This window comes from Syngnathus acus, chromosome 16 (assembly GCF_901709675.1).
Source record: "Syngnathus acus chromosome 16, fSynAcu1.2, whole genome shotgun sequence".
Lineage (NCBI taxonomy): Eukaryota > Metazoa > Chordata > Actinopteri > Syngnathiformes > Syngnathidae > Syngnathus > Syngnathus acus.
Window position 1 is genome coordinate 5104263 of NC_051101.1, and position 17081 is coordinate 5121343.

A 17081-nucleotide genomic window follows, 5' to 3' on the forward strand; every position below is an offset into this window, starting at 1 on the left:
GAACTCATAGCTAGGGTTATGAGGAAATCTGGTAGGGGAAAAGGGACAATAGTATGCCCCATAAAAAAATATTCACTACAATGACAGCCAATTTCAAAGGAGAGTTGTAAAAACAAATCATTCACAGGCAATCTGTTTGCGCAGAATACACTTCACTCACTTTCACTGCACGTACAAAGCAAATTGATTGCTAACTATTTTTGAAATCAGAAGTCAATAAAAATAGCTTGTTGAAGACAAAAAAAAAAAAAGAAGAATTTGCGGAGAAAAAAAAATCTAGACACATGACTCTGGAGCATGCTACATAAAATGATGTGGTGGTATAGATCTGGTTGATAGGGGTTGACTTCCATACTGGTCTTTGCATTGAACAGTTTGATGTATGTCTCATCAACTGACTCTCTCACTGATACGGCCTTTGTAAATAATAACTTGCCTTTCCAATGTGCCTTTTATTCTGACCACTTAAAGCTGCAGCAAATGACCCTCCAAGACCTCTTTACATCTGACAAGCACGCTACGTTTCCCCTTTCTGTTACCCGCCCACCCCCACTTACTCTCTGAGAGACAATGAGCTCAGCATCAAGGCCCAGTAATGACTCCCAGCCCTAGACCTGATTAGAAACATGCCGGGTGCTTCTGCACTCCGCAGACAGCCATGAGGCCTCCTCACAATACAAGGCACAAGAGCTTTGAGAACAGAGGTTCAATAGCTGTAGAAGCCTCTCCCCTTATTTCATTAATTGCTCCTGTGCCAACTAGTCCAACATTAATTCCACAATCAAGCTTTCATATAAAATACAATAAACTACAACTTTATTTATATAGTGCATTTCACAGCAGCTGTAGCTGTAACAAAGCGCTTTTCGTATAGGTTAAACCTAAAATAATGATACAAGAGTCAAAACAGTAAATTAAAACACAATTTAATGACTAACACTTACAAATGCTGACCCCCAGATGGTGATATGATGATTTAATACAGTGAACCTCCGGCTTTTAACTGTTTGCCACTCACAAATTCACCTACTGTGTTGAAGTTTTTATTTCCCTCAGGAACCTATCCTCAGCAGGCATTAGGAATCATGACAGTTTTTGTTGGGTTAAAAGCTAAAGAAAAAAAAATCTTCAAGCTAGTTATAAAAAGATAGTCCAAAAGTGCCGTTAACCTCAAATTTATTTGTATTCATAATATGGACTCAGCAATCCTTTTTTTTTTTTTTTTTTTTTACATTTACCGAATACTGATTTGTTAAAGGGGCTGTATTGTGCTAATTTCCGTTTTCCATAATTAATGTATGTTTATATATTACCTTTGGCACAATGATAATGTACTCACACATTTGTCAGCAGACATGAGGTGCATTCAATTCAATTCATTTTACCATTGCTAAAAACGTCAAACTTTTGCAAGATACAGCTTCATTAAGGCACACACTGCACGCAAGCCACACAGATAGAAATTTATTGTATCACTTAACTCCACAGATTTGCCACAGCTCCACACGAGGCCTCAATGAGTGGGCAGTAGCGGGCGTTACAGTGCCTTTACCTTTCTTAATAGGCATATTGGTTCCCAAAATTACAAGCAAGCTCTGCAGAGATGCTTTGTTGCATCTGACCAACTTACTTCCTCTCAATAACAAAAGCATTGCATGCTGAGCTGTATTTTGATGTGGTGTGTCAGCATAATTAGAGGTCCCATAAAGGCAGAGAGATGGGGGCGAAAGGGAGTCATGTCCATCTGTCAAGAGTTAGGGGAGGTGGGCACACGGGTTTGGTAACCGGGGTCCTATTGCTCACTGTTTTCAGGGTAGAAGCCACTCAGCTGAAACATAGGGCCGAAATGTGAGCGTGTGTGTGCGTGTTTCTGTACATGTTGGTGCAATGTCTCGGGGGGCCTCATATAGTTTAGAATTACCATGCCTTGCAGATCGATGAGAAACGGGTAGTTATCTGCATGCGCACAGAAAAACACAATACAGTGATAGGGAAAACAACAGCAGATAGCCTGCACTGCATTTTCTAGAAACATTAGACGCTAAAGATCCAAGTTACAAATGCTGACGGTGACATAATGATTTAATACAGTGAACCGCCGGCTTTTAACTGTTTGCCACTCACAAATTCACCTACTGTGTTGAAGTTTTTATTTTCCTGAGGAACCTATCCTCAGCATTTGCTTAAAACTCATCGTTTTTTTATTTTACTTTCAATAATCCTATAAGATCCCACAAGAGGGTGCCAAAGTTGGAATCATGTCAAAGAAGTAGGTTGAATTGATGCGTTTGGCAAGTACACTTGCATCTTTGTATGTCAGGGAGGAGCGAAGTTGTCCTGATTCGTAGAAGAAGTCATGGCCGCATGTGCGATTGTATAGTAAGCACATTTAAGCATTTGGTATCAACTAGTGGAAGGGAGCGTCAACAATGGCTGATGCCCTTCAGTAGATTCCTTCTTCAAAGGCAAGTATGGAAATGCTATAGAAGAGAATCTTCACGAACGACCTGATGGGTGTTACGTCCATCAATTTCAAGTTTCTACACTGAGTCATGTCTAACTAGTGCGTATCCCTGCTGACTTCAGTCAGTTGCAGGGCACATATATGAACAAATAACCATTCACACTAAAATGTACAGTAACCAGAGTCCTCCCCCCCATCTCACACTCCCACTAGTTTGCGATTTTGCCCATATATGTATGTTCCTTCCTGGAGTTGTCAGGCAACTATTAGTAAACTCATAATTGGCAAAAAAAATCCTCCAGCTGCATCTTATTGTTTCTAGTCAAACAAAGTTGTTATCTTGAGACAAAGTTGTCTTGGCGGGAAAACTAATGTATTTATGTTCTTAGTATTTTCCAAGTGTATATTTCGTAAACAGCAAAATGGTGGAAATTGGACTATTTATACAGTTCCCATGATCAGATTAATTGGGGGAAACACAATGGTCGCTTATTGTATCCGCCCCATTACCTTTACCCAGCTCGTCCCTGAATTCTTTTCGAGTTATGTATTAGTAATGTGAGAGGAAAGTAGTCTGGAAGTGCCTTTCACTCCACGCCTGAGGGCTTTGGGCAGCTCTCCTACCTGTGAAACACTTGTATGAGTCATTTTTTCAAAAATACGTCTTTTGTGTTGTTGTTTTATGTGTTAGTAATGATCCACGCATTAGAAATTTTACTGCCCCATAAACTTGAGACATTGGGACTGGCTGGTCATACTTGGTAGCTTTATGAGGAAACATATTGAGGTGTAATTGCCTCAAGGGAGCATGCACTTGAGGGAGCAAGTATACAGTAGGTACGTTTTAAGCAAATCTTCCTTGCATCCAACAGGGACACTAAATTTCTTGTCTGCAGTTACAGAGTTTCCAGTAGACACATTAATATGTGGGCTCCATAAGCTTTTTGCATAATACGTGCAGTTGATTTCAGATTTCCGAAAAATCTTGTTTTACACTGTGGTAAAATGTCACTTAAAACAAAAACATCTGTTTGGCACCCAGCTGAGCCAGCATATGGGTTACTGTCATGATAAAGATTGAGAGTGGAAGAAACGATTCTATTGTGTACCTCCTACACCATTTCCAAAAAAGAAAAGAAAGACAACTACCACGTACTATTTTCAGATAAACTCGCTGGACATAACAGTACACCCGAACAATCTAATGAAATCCAAAACAAGTAGTATATAAATATGACAACACCAAATACTAATATTTGCCTAGTTTGATTGATGTAGTCAGAAAGAAAACATTAATTGAACAATTGTTCATTTTGGTGATTTTTGGATTGAATTGCACTGCATCATAAGTAATGATGTTTCTCTCTCTCTTTCTTTGTGTATATACACACACACACACACACACACACACACATACATACCGTATTTTCTGGACTACAGGTCGCAGTTTCTTTCATATTTAGGCCGGGGGTGCGACTTATGTGTGAAATTATTAACACATTATTATACCATTTCACATGTTATTTTCACACTAAACCGCAAGAGAGCGCTCTAGGCCTGTGGAATAATTGGAACTGCAACTGACGATAAGTCTGACGGAAGCGACGTAGAAGAGGAAGAGCCGCATCTTCTCCCTCCAGAGTTAGCGGAGTTGTTTAAAAGTGACCTCCTGTATTTTGTCCATTTAATTTGATTAGACATAATTATATTCCTGGAAAAAATGGCACAATGGATAACTATGACTGCCAACAACAAAAATAAAAGTCCTCAAAGAATCTGTCACTTTCCCCTAATAGAGAGTTCATGCCACTGCATACTTTTGGCCTCTGCCAGTACTTTCAGCAGCGATAGTATGGCATGGTCACACTGAGGAGCCTTTCACCAGTTTCATCTGCTGTGCTGTGACTCCAGCAGGAGGTGCGGGTTAGTAGGTCAAACAAGGAGCTAGTCTTTTGACAGAGTTCGGAGGCAAGGTCAGACTAATGTGATTTATCGATACAGCACAAAAGTAATTCATTGTGCGTCCTGTCGACTGTGATAATCCACAAGATAGGCCACAGTCATCATTGCCTAATGACTGAGGTGTCGGGGGGAGGTGAATAGGGTGCTTGTCAGAAAGAGTGTACGTCTATTGTCCTGGGCTTGATACACTGATTTGAGCACCAAGAAGATGCACCTGCAAGATGCCCTTATATTTGTCAGCTGCTCCGCAACTGCTTCCTTCTCTTGAACACATATGTGTGCACACACACAAAAACATTTGGATTAATGGAAGGGCCTGAGAAAAAAAAAAGACAAGCGTCATGTTTCTGGAGCTTGGGCTCAGGTCAAGACTCGGCTCGTTGTAATCCCTCTCAGGTGATGCTGTTCACATTCAGCTGGTTCCACCTGATCTGCTTAAATATGCCTTCCTCATCCCTTAAAACTCCCCCCACCCTTTTCTCACTAGGAAGGATGATGGTAGTGAGGGAGGGCTGCTGCTTTTCCTCACCCATCAAAACCTTAGATCATTTTTCCGCCTTTCTGCAAAGCCATCAATGTGTCAGTTAGCTGATGCCACACAAGAATAAAGTCAACAAACCTTGACAGTTTTATGGAAAGAGAAAGGTCGGGATGCAGAGCTCGCATCACCTGGATTAGACGAGCATCATGTGAGAGAGCAGTGTCAACAGACATGCCATCTGAAGGGCTGACTTCCCTTTTTCCAGAGGCTACAGTGGCAATGTGGGTTAGAAAGCAGCCAATTGGAGCAGTCCCTCTCTCATCAACATATTATATTGCACAAAAGTGCTGGGTTCCAACGTTAACACTGGCAACCACAAACTGGGATTTTGTGTAAGCTTTCAGAACACACGGGCCTGGCTTTCAGGGCCGGGATGGAGAGGAACCATCTGACATTTTACATTTGACTTCTGTACAGTATGTCTACAAACTCTTCTTATCAGTGCTCATATGGTCATAAATGAAACATAGTGGGGTAAAACACTCAAGTATATCAAGTTGGAACTGTTTCCAACTCGAATGCTTGTCTAATGTCTGCAGTTATTATTCTTTGGTGAAATAAGGGCATAATCAACTTCACGACATTGCTATTTTCTGTGGATTTTGGCATCAAAACGCATCCCGCAAACCTTGTGTCGACTGTCATCAGTGGTACAACATGATATGCATTTCTGACTTTGCTCCCTACACCCTGCTAGGCCACATTTGTTTCACTGAAACACTTTCATCCTTTGAAACATCTGGAGATGCAGTTCAGTAACACATCACTGTGAATTGACCATAAAATTATTGCAAATTAGCTGCAGACGTTCGGGTGTTCAAATTCCGGCCTGCAGATTTGAAGGGGTTAACAGTATCACATGGTAACTTTTCACCTCTTTGGCTGCTAGTCCATATTCATTACCTGTTTGAACATCTGGGTATCTATGTTGCTCCAGGCAGTGCGGCTCATGTGCGGTTTTATGTAGTCAGCAGGTGGCATCATTAGCCAGCAAATAGAAATAACAAGAACAACTGTTGTCTTGTCAACAACCACTTTTCAAAGGGCCAGAATAAAGGTAGAATGTCATCTACATGACAAAACAACCACTACAAAAATAAATGAGATTCAATAAAAGATGTAATGTTTCAAGCAGTCCAGGTTAAAACCTTATCACGCTCAATATGTATGTATGGATCAATAATATAAATATATATATATATATATATATATATATATATATATATATATATATATATATATATATATATATAAAACATAGCCCACTTTTATCAGTTTTAAAAAAATATTATTTTTAATGTATATATATGGGCCAAAAACAGCCTTGTTTTACCAGTTTTAAAAAAAAAAAAATTTCAGTGACAGCAAATACACACACATATATATATATATATATATATATATATATATATATATATATATATATATATATATATATATACGTATATATACACACACATACATACATATCTAAATGCATCAGAGATACATTGCGGTTAGTATCTGATAGGCATGATCGTAAAAGTCTTTTTATACTTTTTTTGCTTTTTTTTTGGTGGCATTGGATCTGAATGGATGTTTATGGTCTACCTCAAGAGATTTCTGGTGATTGTATATACCATAACCAAACATTTGGTTGCGTCATACAGCATGCTAGCGCCAAAACCATTTTAATCAAAAAGATCAAATTTACTGTCTTGATTATTTAATTTAAAACATACAGCTAGTCTCCTTGAAATTCTCACAAAATTGCTCAGTCGAATACACTCCTTACACCTTACTTGGTTATGCTGATACATGCATGCATCACATCAGTGGCGAAATATTTTCAATATGTGTTCCAAAAGGCGCAAGTGATGTTATTGTTACACATAAAACAGTTGTGCTCGGCAAGAACAGTGTGGCCAAATTGAGTTTCAAGCGTGTCTGGGACTCAACACTGCTGAACGATTTGGATAGCTCCTGGTACATGCCAGACAGACTGTGTATAAACCTGTCAGGAGAACACGGAGGACTGCAAAAATATTCTGGAATTTTTGGACTGCACAATGATCGCTTACACACCTTTTAGTTTTGCTGTGGTAAATAAAGACAGCAGGCAAATACCAAATGATTGGGTTGACGTTTTCAAATGGTGCTCCTGCCCCAATGTTCTACTAAATCACTCCCGAGAGATTACTTTAATGTCACGATAGATTTTGAAACTGGAGTCAGTTCATGTACATAAAATCCATTTGAAAGTTAAAAACTCTTGACCTCATCTGCAGCGCACCTCTTTCACCGGGAATCGCGTTAGCCAGGGCTCGGGGAAGGGGGGTGGATTACAGTCCTATCAGAAATCCGTTTTATCTGAAGTCAAGCCTCTCCAGCATTTTAATTGATATTCTAAAATATATTTATGAATTATTTTCTCAGCCTCAAGCTCCAAAAAATTCTGGAGCCGTCCCTGCCCTTCACAGTCACACACCTTCTCTTCTCTGCGGGCCGCGTAAGCGGGAGGAAAGTGATAATGATTCCAATGCCCCATGGCTGACAGGGGCCCTAGATACATAGTATTTTCAGGCAGAGAGTTCCCAAAGTTTTATTCATAGGGCCCCAAATTCCTGCCGGGACCCCTGCACACACAAGTAGTCGCAAGTGAAGCAATAATGTGTTGCCATCTAACACATTTAGGCTCTTTGAACAGGACAAAAATACAAACACAATTCCTAGACGCTACCTAACAGAGTCATTCAAGATAGAAGAACAGAGGAACACAAACAGAAGGGTGAAAAAACGTGTGTGTGCCAGTACCCCGCAGTGCTTCACTGATTATTTGCAGATGGACAGTGGAGAGCTTTCAGAGTGTGGAGGTTCCCCCTGGCACGCAGTGCATATGATTAAATCTGTGATTGCCATACAATTTACAAGAACCAACCCCCTCCCCTGACTTTGAATGAGTTGTCTAGAACATTAACACACAGCGGGGGCCAGTTGTACAAAAGTCAGTGTTTAAGAAAAAAAAAAAAAAAAGCCCCAGCCAACACCCATTGGGCGCCCAATGGATCCGATGAGTTATGTCACAGGTCTAAAGAGGAATTGGCTGGGGCCAACTCTCCTAATCCCACTGTCTGCTCGTTCATTGAGAGTATAGAGCAGTGTTTACAAAGAGGCTGATCCCCTTCTCAACTGCGCCTCCGCTGAGCAATTGTTATGCGGGTTTCCTACCAACTGTTCAAAGTGGTTATGAGATCAATTAAAACCAGCTTAGGGGGCTTGAGTGGAGATGTGCAATTCATATGTCGGGGTAAAGGGATTCCGCAACCATTCATTAAATAGATCTCACCATAAGAACACCGCCCCCCCACCTCCCCCGTCCTATGAGATGTAACTTTATGGAGCGATGCGCATCAGCAGCTTTTTGGATAGATTCATTTGTAATGCTCAATGTAGGGACATGCACCTTTAATTTTACGTTTACTGGTGCTTTATACTTTAAACAGAAATGGTATAGTTTCACTTCACATTTAAATGTCCGTGCCGGGCGCATTTGCGCAAATTTTACGCATGCCGGCCGGCATCAAAAACATTGCACAGCCTTTTTTATGCTGGAAAACTACATTTTCATCTTAATTGCCGTTTGTTCTGAGATTACGGAATGTTCCTTGATTGCCAAAATGCACCTGAGCGTTGTCAGAACCAGAAACTAAATAGCTGTTGCGCAAACTTGGTACGTAATTTTAAAAGGCATATGTCAAATTTATTAGGCCAGTATGTAGTCACTATCTGGATGCTGTGGTGAGAAGCTTTAACTTTTACCTCTTTTGTTTCTCCTCCAGCGTTGTGACGGCGCCTGACAGTTGCTGTACTCCATACAGTTCAATACTATCAGGACAAATGAGATGAGTCGAAACTGCATCTGGACGGCGATTAAGTTGTCCGGACCCCGATTTAAAAAAGGGGGGGTGCCAAGTGGTCTGACGATGAAGTCTTTGAAAGTGTTCTCTTGGAGTTCCTTGTAGGACAGCTAATTTGTCAAACATCAGACGAGATGCGACACAGTATCAGGTCGCCAATTGGGATCATTTTATGGAGCGAGGTGATCCTCCGCTGAGTATGAGTGTTCTCGTCGGTGCACTGTAGAGATAACCACAAAAGAGATTAGTGAGATGGAAGCGTAAAGCAATCAACACCAAGCCCGAAAAACGACGTGTGCAGTGATAGAATTGGTATTATAAATCTTCAAAATAATGAGTCGTTTGTGCGGTAATTTGTTAAACCGATGTCAAGTAGACTACCAGAAACAAAAAACGCCCCTTCCAGGACCTTCGCGCAATCGTGCGTAAATGTGAAGAAAACGCTCAGCGAAGTCAAATTACCTTGCATCAGAGAAAACGCTACTCCGCCCCGGTTCCGTTTTTGTTTTAGGGTCCCCTGGACTGCAAGTGCAGTTTGGGAACACGCAGCATCACTCCTTGTGTGACAAAACTTGTGTTTCCAAAGAGAGAGCAGAGGTCCGACAGGGACGCGTACTTTCAGCGTGCAAGTAAAAGGAGTAAGAGGCAGAATTTCCCCCTTTCTGAAAAATTATTAGATTCCGATCACCTTGGTTTCTTCAAAGTTGGTCACGTAGTACAGTGGACTCAAAACCACGCGTGGTTGTACTTGGACGGAGTGGGAGCCGCAAATGCGTGGCGTGTGCGTTTCCGCGCGCTGCTGAGGTTGAGCGGTGACTGACTCCAGATTGGTCCTGATGCTTTCTGCCTCCTTCCTCATATAGAGCCGTGCTGATGTCACGCGTGGAGACTTCTAGTTTTTTTTGTGTTTCTTCTTATTTATGATGCTGCAGATGACATGCCGTTTTTTCGCTCCTCTCCAGTCACTCCCCTCCCCCTTGTCTTGCACGCTCATTTGTGGGTGCGAGGTTGCTTCTGGGTGCTAGTGGGCGTAAACGAGCTTTTTGAGCCTGCTGATGTAAAACAGCTTAAGGTAAAAAAAAAAAAATTAAAAAAAAAGGCGTTTTGGGGCTGTCTGGATTTGGCATATAGTGACTGCGGGAGTAATTTACATTTTTCCTGTAAAATCACCCATATCCCAAAGAAGATCCCACTTCCTCAATACTAACTTCTAGCCAATGCTTTCCACTGAACCCCCAAGTTCATCCGGATCAAAAATGAAATAATGACATACGTTTCATACTAAAATTTGGTCCACTGACGATAGTCCAGTTGAATAATTAGAAGTTGGAGGCTGGAAAAAAAAAACGACGGATGTGCTTAATGTGCGTAATAAGATGAGTCTGCCAGTCTCGCCACGTCGTTTTATTGCACGCCAAGGACTAAATCCACCACCCGTCTCCGAAATTAATGTAAATCGTTAGAGAGGATCAAGTAGTTGTGGTGCGTGTATAAATCATTCAGTAATTTAAGGGTTTTCTTGAGTTCAAGCATTTAAAGTTGACCCGCGTGACCTCATAAATGGATACAATCTCGGCCGTTTCGCTTCTCCTTCATTCAGACCTACCTTGCTGAGAGAAAGACACGATGCTGGCTGGCACTCATCCGCTTTCCAATGACATTCAAACTGGCAACTTGACAACTTTGCAGCTCTTTCAAGGAAAACATGTGACTCACGCGTGTGTAGCTCTCATGTAATGGAAGATAATAACAGAACCTTTCCGTTTACATGGCTTAAAAAAGCCTCAGTTAATGATGCGTAAAATAGGTAAATAACCAGGTCATCGATCTCATTTTAGCAAATCCAGCAATTACAGTAGTCTGGAAAGCTGATGGGGGACCCAGGTAGAGAATGCTTTACCAAATTCATCCACTAGGTGTGGCACTTAATCTTTCATGTATTTCAAGGAATGGAAAGGGTTTTCAGTGCACCCTTGCGTCACGTCATCGCTCCATCCATTACACGGACTTTTATGACAAATAAACATAATTCATAGACATAATGACAGGTGAATTGAAATGAAATGAAATGTGACTATCTTTGCACTTAAAACAACAAGAAGACCGGTGAATTGAGACCCCCCCCCCCAACCCCTAGGCAATAGGACATGAGTAAGTTTCTATTTCATTGCTGGGACTAATGAAAATAACTTGAAACTCTCTAACGGTATATTAAACATAAGGCCCATCGACGTTTTCTTGCCAAAACCTATATTGACCTTGGTTCTATCTTTATTTATTTATTTATTCAGAGCAGTGACGGGCATTGTGGTCAGGAGGCCTGCTAGCTGCAGGCAGTACTATTAGTTTGGCTTCCTCACTAAAATAACATCTGAGAGTGCTTTGTTAAGGTGAATGTGATAATTTATGCCTTGGGCACTTTTTATTTTCATGATGTGTCACTGAGACGGGGGACGGCAAACCAATCACTTTATTCTCCTCTTCCCTTTGCTCTGCAACCTCCCTCCCTCTCATTGCAGTGTACAGATAAATGGAGATGACGTCAGCATTGGGAAGCTCTGGCTCCAAGCCCTCAGTGCCATAACGGCAATGAGGTAAGCTGCTGTATACTTTCATCAGAAAAATCTGACTGAATGATTTGTTTTTGCATAAGTTGTCATTACATGTACATGCCAACAATGGTAACAATTGATGTATCTATGGAGTTTTGTCTAATATTGAGAACTCTGTTTAACACACAATTTTTGTTAAAAGGCACCTAGCCCAGCAACTCAGGTACATACAGTGGATACTAAAAACCTAAAACACATCTTCAAATGTCAGGTGTGCTATACAAAAAATAGACCAAGATCATTTTAAAACTTTTGTCACCATTAATGACACATGTAATCTGTGCAATTCAATTTAAGAGAAAAATAATCAAATGTTTTACAGACATTAAGTAAAAAGTAACAACTGAGAAAATGTGATTGCATGAGTATGCATACCTTTATAAATGGGGATGTGACTGTGTTCAGAATAAACCAATCACAGTCAAACCGACTATTTAGACAAATTGTTTTGCTGTTTACTGCAGATGTTTTAAGGGAAAATACATTTTAAATTTTATTCCCAGTGGCACTGCCGCTGACAATTCACCTCGTTCATACGTGTCCTTGTGCCCCCCCCCCTATACTGGTGTTGCTTTTGAATAAAAGGAGCATCAATTTGCCAAGTCCATCTTCTCAATGAAAAGCAAAAACCCATCAGCCTTTGGCTAAATGAATACTTCTTCTTTTTCAGGCTAAACAGACAATTTAGATTTTCCAGGTTTGATGTTGAGTAAGCCGGTGTAATTTACACAGGATTCTCATTTAGTGCTTTAACGTAATCAATGTGGAGGCACATTAAAAGTAAGAATGTGAAAAGAATTGCCTGTTTTAGGGATCTTGCGATAAAGATAGAGCGAATGAGTAGCAAAAGAGTGAGTTATGAGAAGGTCAGATGTAGGAAAAGCGGGGGTGGTGCGGGCGACATTAAAAAGATTGTGACCGTCTGGCTAATGGTTCTTTATGGCTCCCTCATGTCCTCAGATGGGCAGAATGACTGGCAGAGATTGTGACCGCTGGTAACTGTACATACTTCTGTGTGCCCCTTCAGCTGATGTCCAAGTCAAGGGGACTGCCACCGACGTTAAGTGTACCACTTAAACATCATAAAACCAATAGACTAAACAGCCATTCATCATTGCAGCTCACGCACACACAAAGTGTATCAGACGTAGGACTTGGAACTGTCTCACTCAATGACTCAAAATGCACATTAAAACCTCACCAGGTATTACTGTTGGAAGAAAGTCTAACTCCAGAATGAAATGTCCAGGAATACGACAATCATCGGCAAACTGGCTTTTGTTGATTTAATCAAATCTGCGATTTGAAACAAGTGCAGAAGCTAAACACTGGCGGTGGTGGTTAGAGGAATGGAGCACAATGATTAGGAAACATTTATCTTTGAGCAACTAAAGGTTTCCTGACCTGCCCAACTCGGTGTCTGGAAGAAAACAAATCATCAAATTAGACCATTTGAAGATCAAACCCATGTTTTTGTTGTTGATCGTGGGAAATGTGAATAAGTAACAAATGTGCAAGCAGTTAAGTGCTGACATTTTCCTTGTGCGTGTGTAATGTGTTCTGTTGGTAAGCTCTGGGTGGCTGTGCGCTGACAGGGACCTTGAGCAGCTGGCCCAGATGGTAGGCAGTAGATGTTTTCTATACAGTGTGTAAGTGATTTGTTGCCTTAAGGACATAGAGATATAATTGTGCTGTGTTGCCTATATTATCTACTTAGAGAATCTCTGTAATGAGGCTACACTTATTTGCTAGTTTTGTTTTTGTACACATGCAGGCCAAGGTTATGAGTGCTCTTATTGTGACTCAAACAATGCGGATGAAGTTAATTGAGCACACCAAAAGTCTTACACTTAAAAAGCTGAAGAGTTAAAAGTTGAACATTTAAGCTATCTGTTGAGAACACGACCTCGATGCTGTCTGCTAAAGCAATAATCCATCATTCTAATTTCACATATGCGGCTGTTTAAGTGGTAAAGCTGTGTGAAGTTACAAGTCACATCTCAAGTTCAGAGTGTGTCCATGATTATGATATTGTGGATAGTTGTAGCACTTGGAAGAGTAGAGTCTACCTACCACTAGAAATCACAAGGTCAACATCAAAAACACACCTAAGTGGGATGAGTCCTAAGTGCAGGGGACTCTGGACATTGAGTAATGCTCACCAAAAGCCAATGTGAGGGTCCACCTTATTTACGTTTCTGAGTTGAGTCACCACGGTCCTCCGGTTTCATTTTATGGTTGCTTGGATTCTACCTTGTCATTAGGCCTTTGAAGGGCAACAGAAGGATGAAAGCGTGAGCATTGTTAAACTTGCTCTTACTAGCTTATTTTGTGTAAAGAGAGCGTTTGGTGACAGTTCATCAACATTCTACAGCCATTTCACTGAGTGGCAAACAATTGCGAATAGCAACGAACGTTGGCATTCTCGTCAGATTTCGGCAGAATTTGTCAGCATTCGTTCAAAGTTGCCAGACGTTTGCCAACTGTTTTAGTGATTTTTCTTGTCCCATAGAAATTTCGAATATGTTCAAAATTCAGGACAGGCGAACGTCTGCTGACCGTTTGGCGGGCATTTGCGACCTTGAACCAACTCTACAGAGAACGCAAAATTCACACCCGCTATCGCTCGCCCCTCAGTGGGAAAGAGGCTTAAGAGTCTTTGAACTGTTGATCTAGATATTTAAATGATCAGGGGTGTCCACGCATTCTGCAAAGAGGCTAGCTGGTGAGGTAAAAATGCATTGGGCCAATGATTTAGCTTTCAGTTGCTTTCATTTTTGACACTGTCCATTCATTCCTAGTCACATTGTCGTACTTTTCGTGTTTTGTCTGGTAGTGTCTCCAGAAATTGAATTCATTGAAAACAGCCAGTGTCTTGGCAAATAAGGTAGACAGTTGTTTCGTATTTCAGTGAAATGCCAATTTCCACTTGTCCTGGAAGCAACGGCCCTCTGTCAACGTTCCTTCTCTTTACTACAGTCTCCAATTTAGAAACAGGCTGGAAGGGGTCACACAAGGGTTATGCAGCGAGGGCTGCGTTGAGAAATTCACTCTGACGCCTAAAGGGACTCTGAGAGCGGTGTGTTCGGTGAGGCAGAGCATGCTCTTAGCGTTGTTTTCTAATGTAATTGAGCACGGCTACGGGTATTCTGCCATCTTCTGGTGATATATTAAATAGCTGTACACGTGTATTTTCTACTGTGTACGGTACAGGGCTGGCGGCCATAATCATTCATTTCATGCCAGAGGCTGCGGGCCAGTGGAAATTTGAACGGGCTGCAATCGGCCCCTAGGACAAACTTTGTACATGCCTGTGTTAGGGTATGGATAGAAGCCTTTAGCGATAGACTAGGAGCAAATAATCTAATGTGGTTCATAAAATACGTGCACTATATGTTGCATTTTACATCATTTCCTCAATGTTGTTGATTATATTGACAATATTTAGCTATAAAATTCTACATATTAGTCTTCTACATCACTTTGATCATAAATACATCCTTCTGTAAACGTAAGACAATGGTGACTTGACAAGTCCAAGTTACATCAACTGCAGGCATAGCTAGAAAATTGTATGTCATTGTGAGGACTGAGCTATGATTTACTAATTCGAGAACTTGAACAAAAACAGCAGGAAGAAAAGGACCAAACATTGGAAGTTAGTCACACATAGGGAAGTCTCAAGTAAAGCCCGAATCTCACTGAGAGGGGCAGCTTTGCATGTGTGTGTGCATGTAGTGAATGTTGATTTTTCATCAGGTTTCATTCAAAGTCACATACAATCGCAAAGATCTTTGCCAGCAGTTTCAACGGTTCCAAAGGTTTTCTTGTCGCAACAGAATTACCAACATGTTCAAAGTTTTCTGGCGTCAAGAAAAGCTTTTTGTGACTGTTTAAAACTGTTGCCGCATGTCTGGTGAACCTCTTCACGACCGTTTGCAACGTTGAACAAACCCTGACGAAAAAATCAACATTCGGGCATGTGTAAACACTTGCCACCCGCACCACTCAATAAAATATGGGCTTAAGTTTCAAGGCATAACCCTCAAGTCTCACGCAGGTCAGTCCCAGGTCATGTTTGTCTTGGGGAAGTTGTGTTTAATTGCTTTCGTCTTCTACTTGTATAGTGTGTAAATGAGTGCAATGTAGCGACAATAAATTGACTCTAGTAATCTAGTCTAATCCAATGTCAATCTCTTGTGTCCCCATTTTTGGATAGAACAGGAATGTCCAACTCTGTCATTATTAAGCTTCTTCAGAGCTGATGAACTGAATCAGGTGTGTTGCAGCAGGGAGACATGGGACACAGGCACGACAGCGGCCCTTGAGGACCGCGTTTAGACACCCCTGGGCTAGAAGTTAATATTCAGAGACATGAAGCCAGCAAAGTACAGGCAAGAGTTGCAAATACACCGTTTTTTATAGAGGCCATGTTTGGGAAACAGGGAAGGAAAGCAATGTGACAGATGTCCATGTGCATACCTTTAACTTTGTTCACATTCTATCATGGTATCCATGAATGGCTTTGGGGGAAAGGTGTTGCTGTGCCTCGGAGGCTCAAAGGCGCACCACAGCTCGGCCCCTGGTCTAATGTGGACGGCCAGGACATTTGCCAGGCTATCACGTTCTGAAGGGGTCCGTCACATTTCTTAATTCATGATCAAGGTATGGTGTGTTTATTCACATGTCAAAAAAAGTTGGAGAACGGTTATGGCCTCAGAAGACTACTTTGATTAAGGTCCCCTGCCGGGTTCGGCCTTATACCAGACTGCGCATGCCAGATCATAGCAGAACCAAGTTTTGTTATGCCTACTATGTATTGTTACATTTTGTTGTGTTTGACTACGGCTGACTAGGTTTCCCATCTACACTGTGACTGCCATGGCATTTTATTTTTTTTGAGAGTTCAGAAATTCTGGCCAGGCTTGTCATATTTGCGAATCCCATTCTGACACATTATCCCTCGACCTTTTCGTCAACAGTGGCTTAAATTATGATTGCCATGGCTGCTGGGAACATAGTGTAATTGTAGCATTAGCAGCACAAAGGCCAGACAGAAGAAGAGGTTACAGCAAGACTGATCAATATGATTAACTTTTTAGCTGCCCTACAGCTGGCCAAGTCAGGGCATCAAAACATGTGGAAACTGATATATGACAACAAAATAGCTACAATGGATCATTATTGGGGACTTAACAAGAATGGAGAATGTGGCAGCTTTCAAATGACTCAGATTTAAGTTGTGATGGGTAACACGTGTTTGACTAGTACAAAATGACGCTATTAACACCAAAGAGACTGGAGATGTTTTGTTCCATGCCAAGGTCAGTCTTTTCAACATTCTCAGATGCTACACCAATGTAATCTCAACATCTTTGATGCTCATCACAGAGGGGTCGATGCCAAATAAGCAGATGCCACATTTTAACAGCACTTAAAACCAATATTGTATTGTAATTTGTTCTCATCTGCATATGAGCTGCCCTGAGGACTGAAGCCTCCGTACTTTCGCTTCTCCCACATGGTGAGATACATCTGCCACTCATCATTATTTTTTCATTAAAAAAATATGTATATTTAATACTTTTTGGAGTTCATCACTGGGC

The 17081-nt window shown here is 41.2% G+C and overlaps 1 protein-coding gene across 2 annotated transcripts in view; it reads right to left on the bottom strand.

The window, feature by feature from the left end:
- The window catches only part of rspo2 (R-spondin 2), a 52748-nt gene extending 42876 nt beyond the window's left edge, over positions 1-9872 (bottom strand). Inside the window, exons 1-2 of one of the 2 annotated variants that reach the window (XM_037273877.1) lie at positions 9552-9872; positions 8766-9083 (exon numbers count right to left, since the gene is read on the bottom strand). In XM_037273877.1, coding sequence (XP_037129772.1) covers positions 8766-8865 — 100 coding nt within the window. In that variant the 5' untranslated portion in view covers positions 8866-9083; positions 9552-9872. Of the gene's footprint in view, positions 1-8765; positions 9084-9325 lie in introns of both variants that reach the window. The other variant, XM_037273876.1, reaches the window with a different exon arrangement.
- Between the last annotated feature and the right edge of the window lie 7209 nt (positions 9873-17081).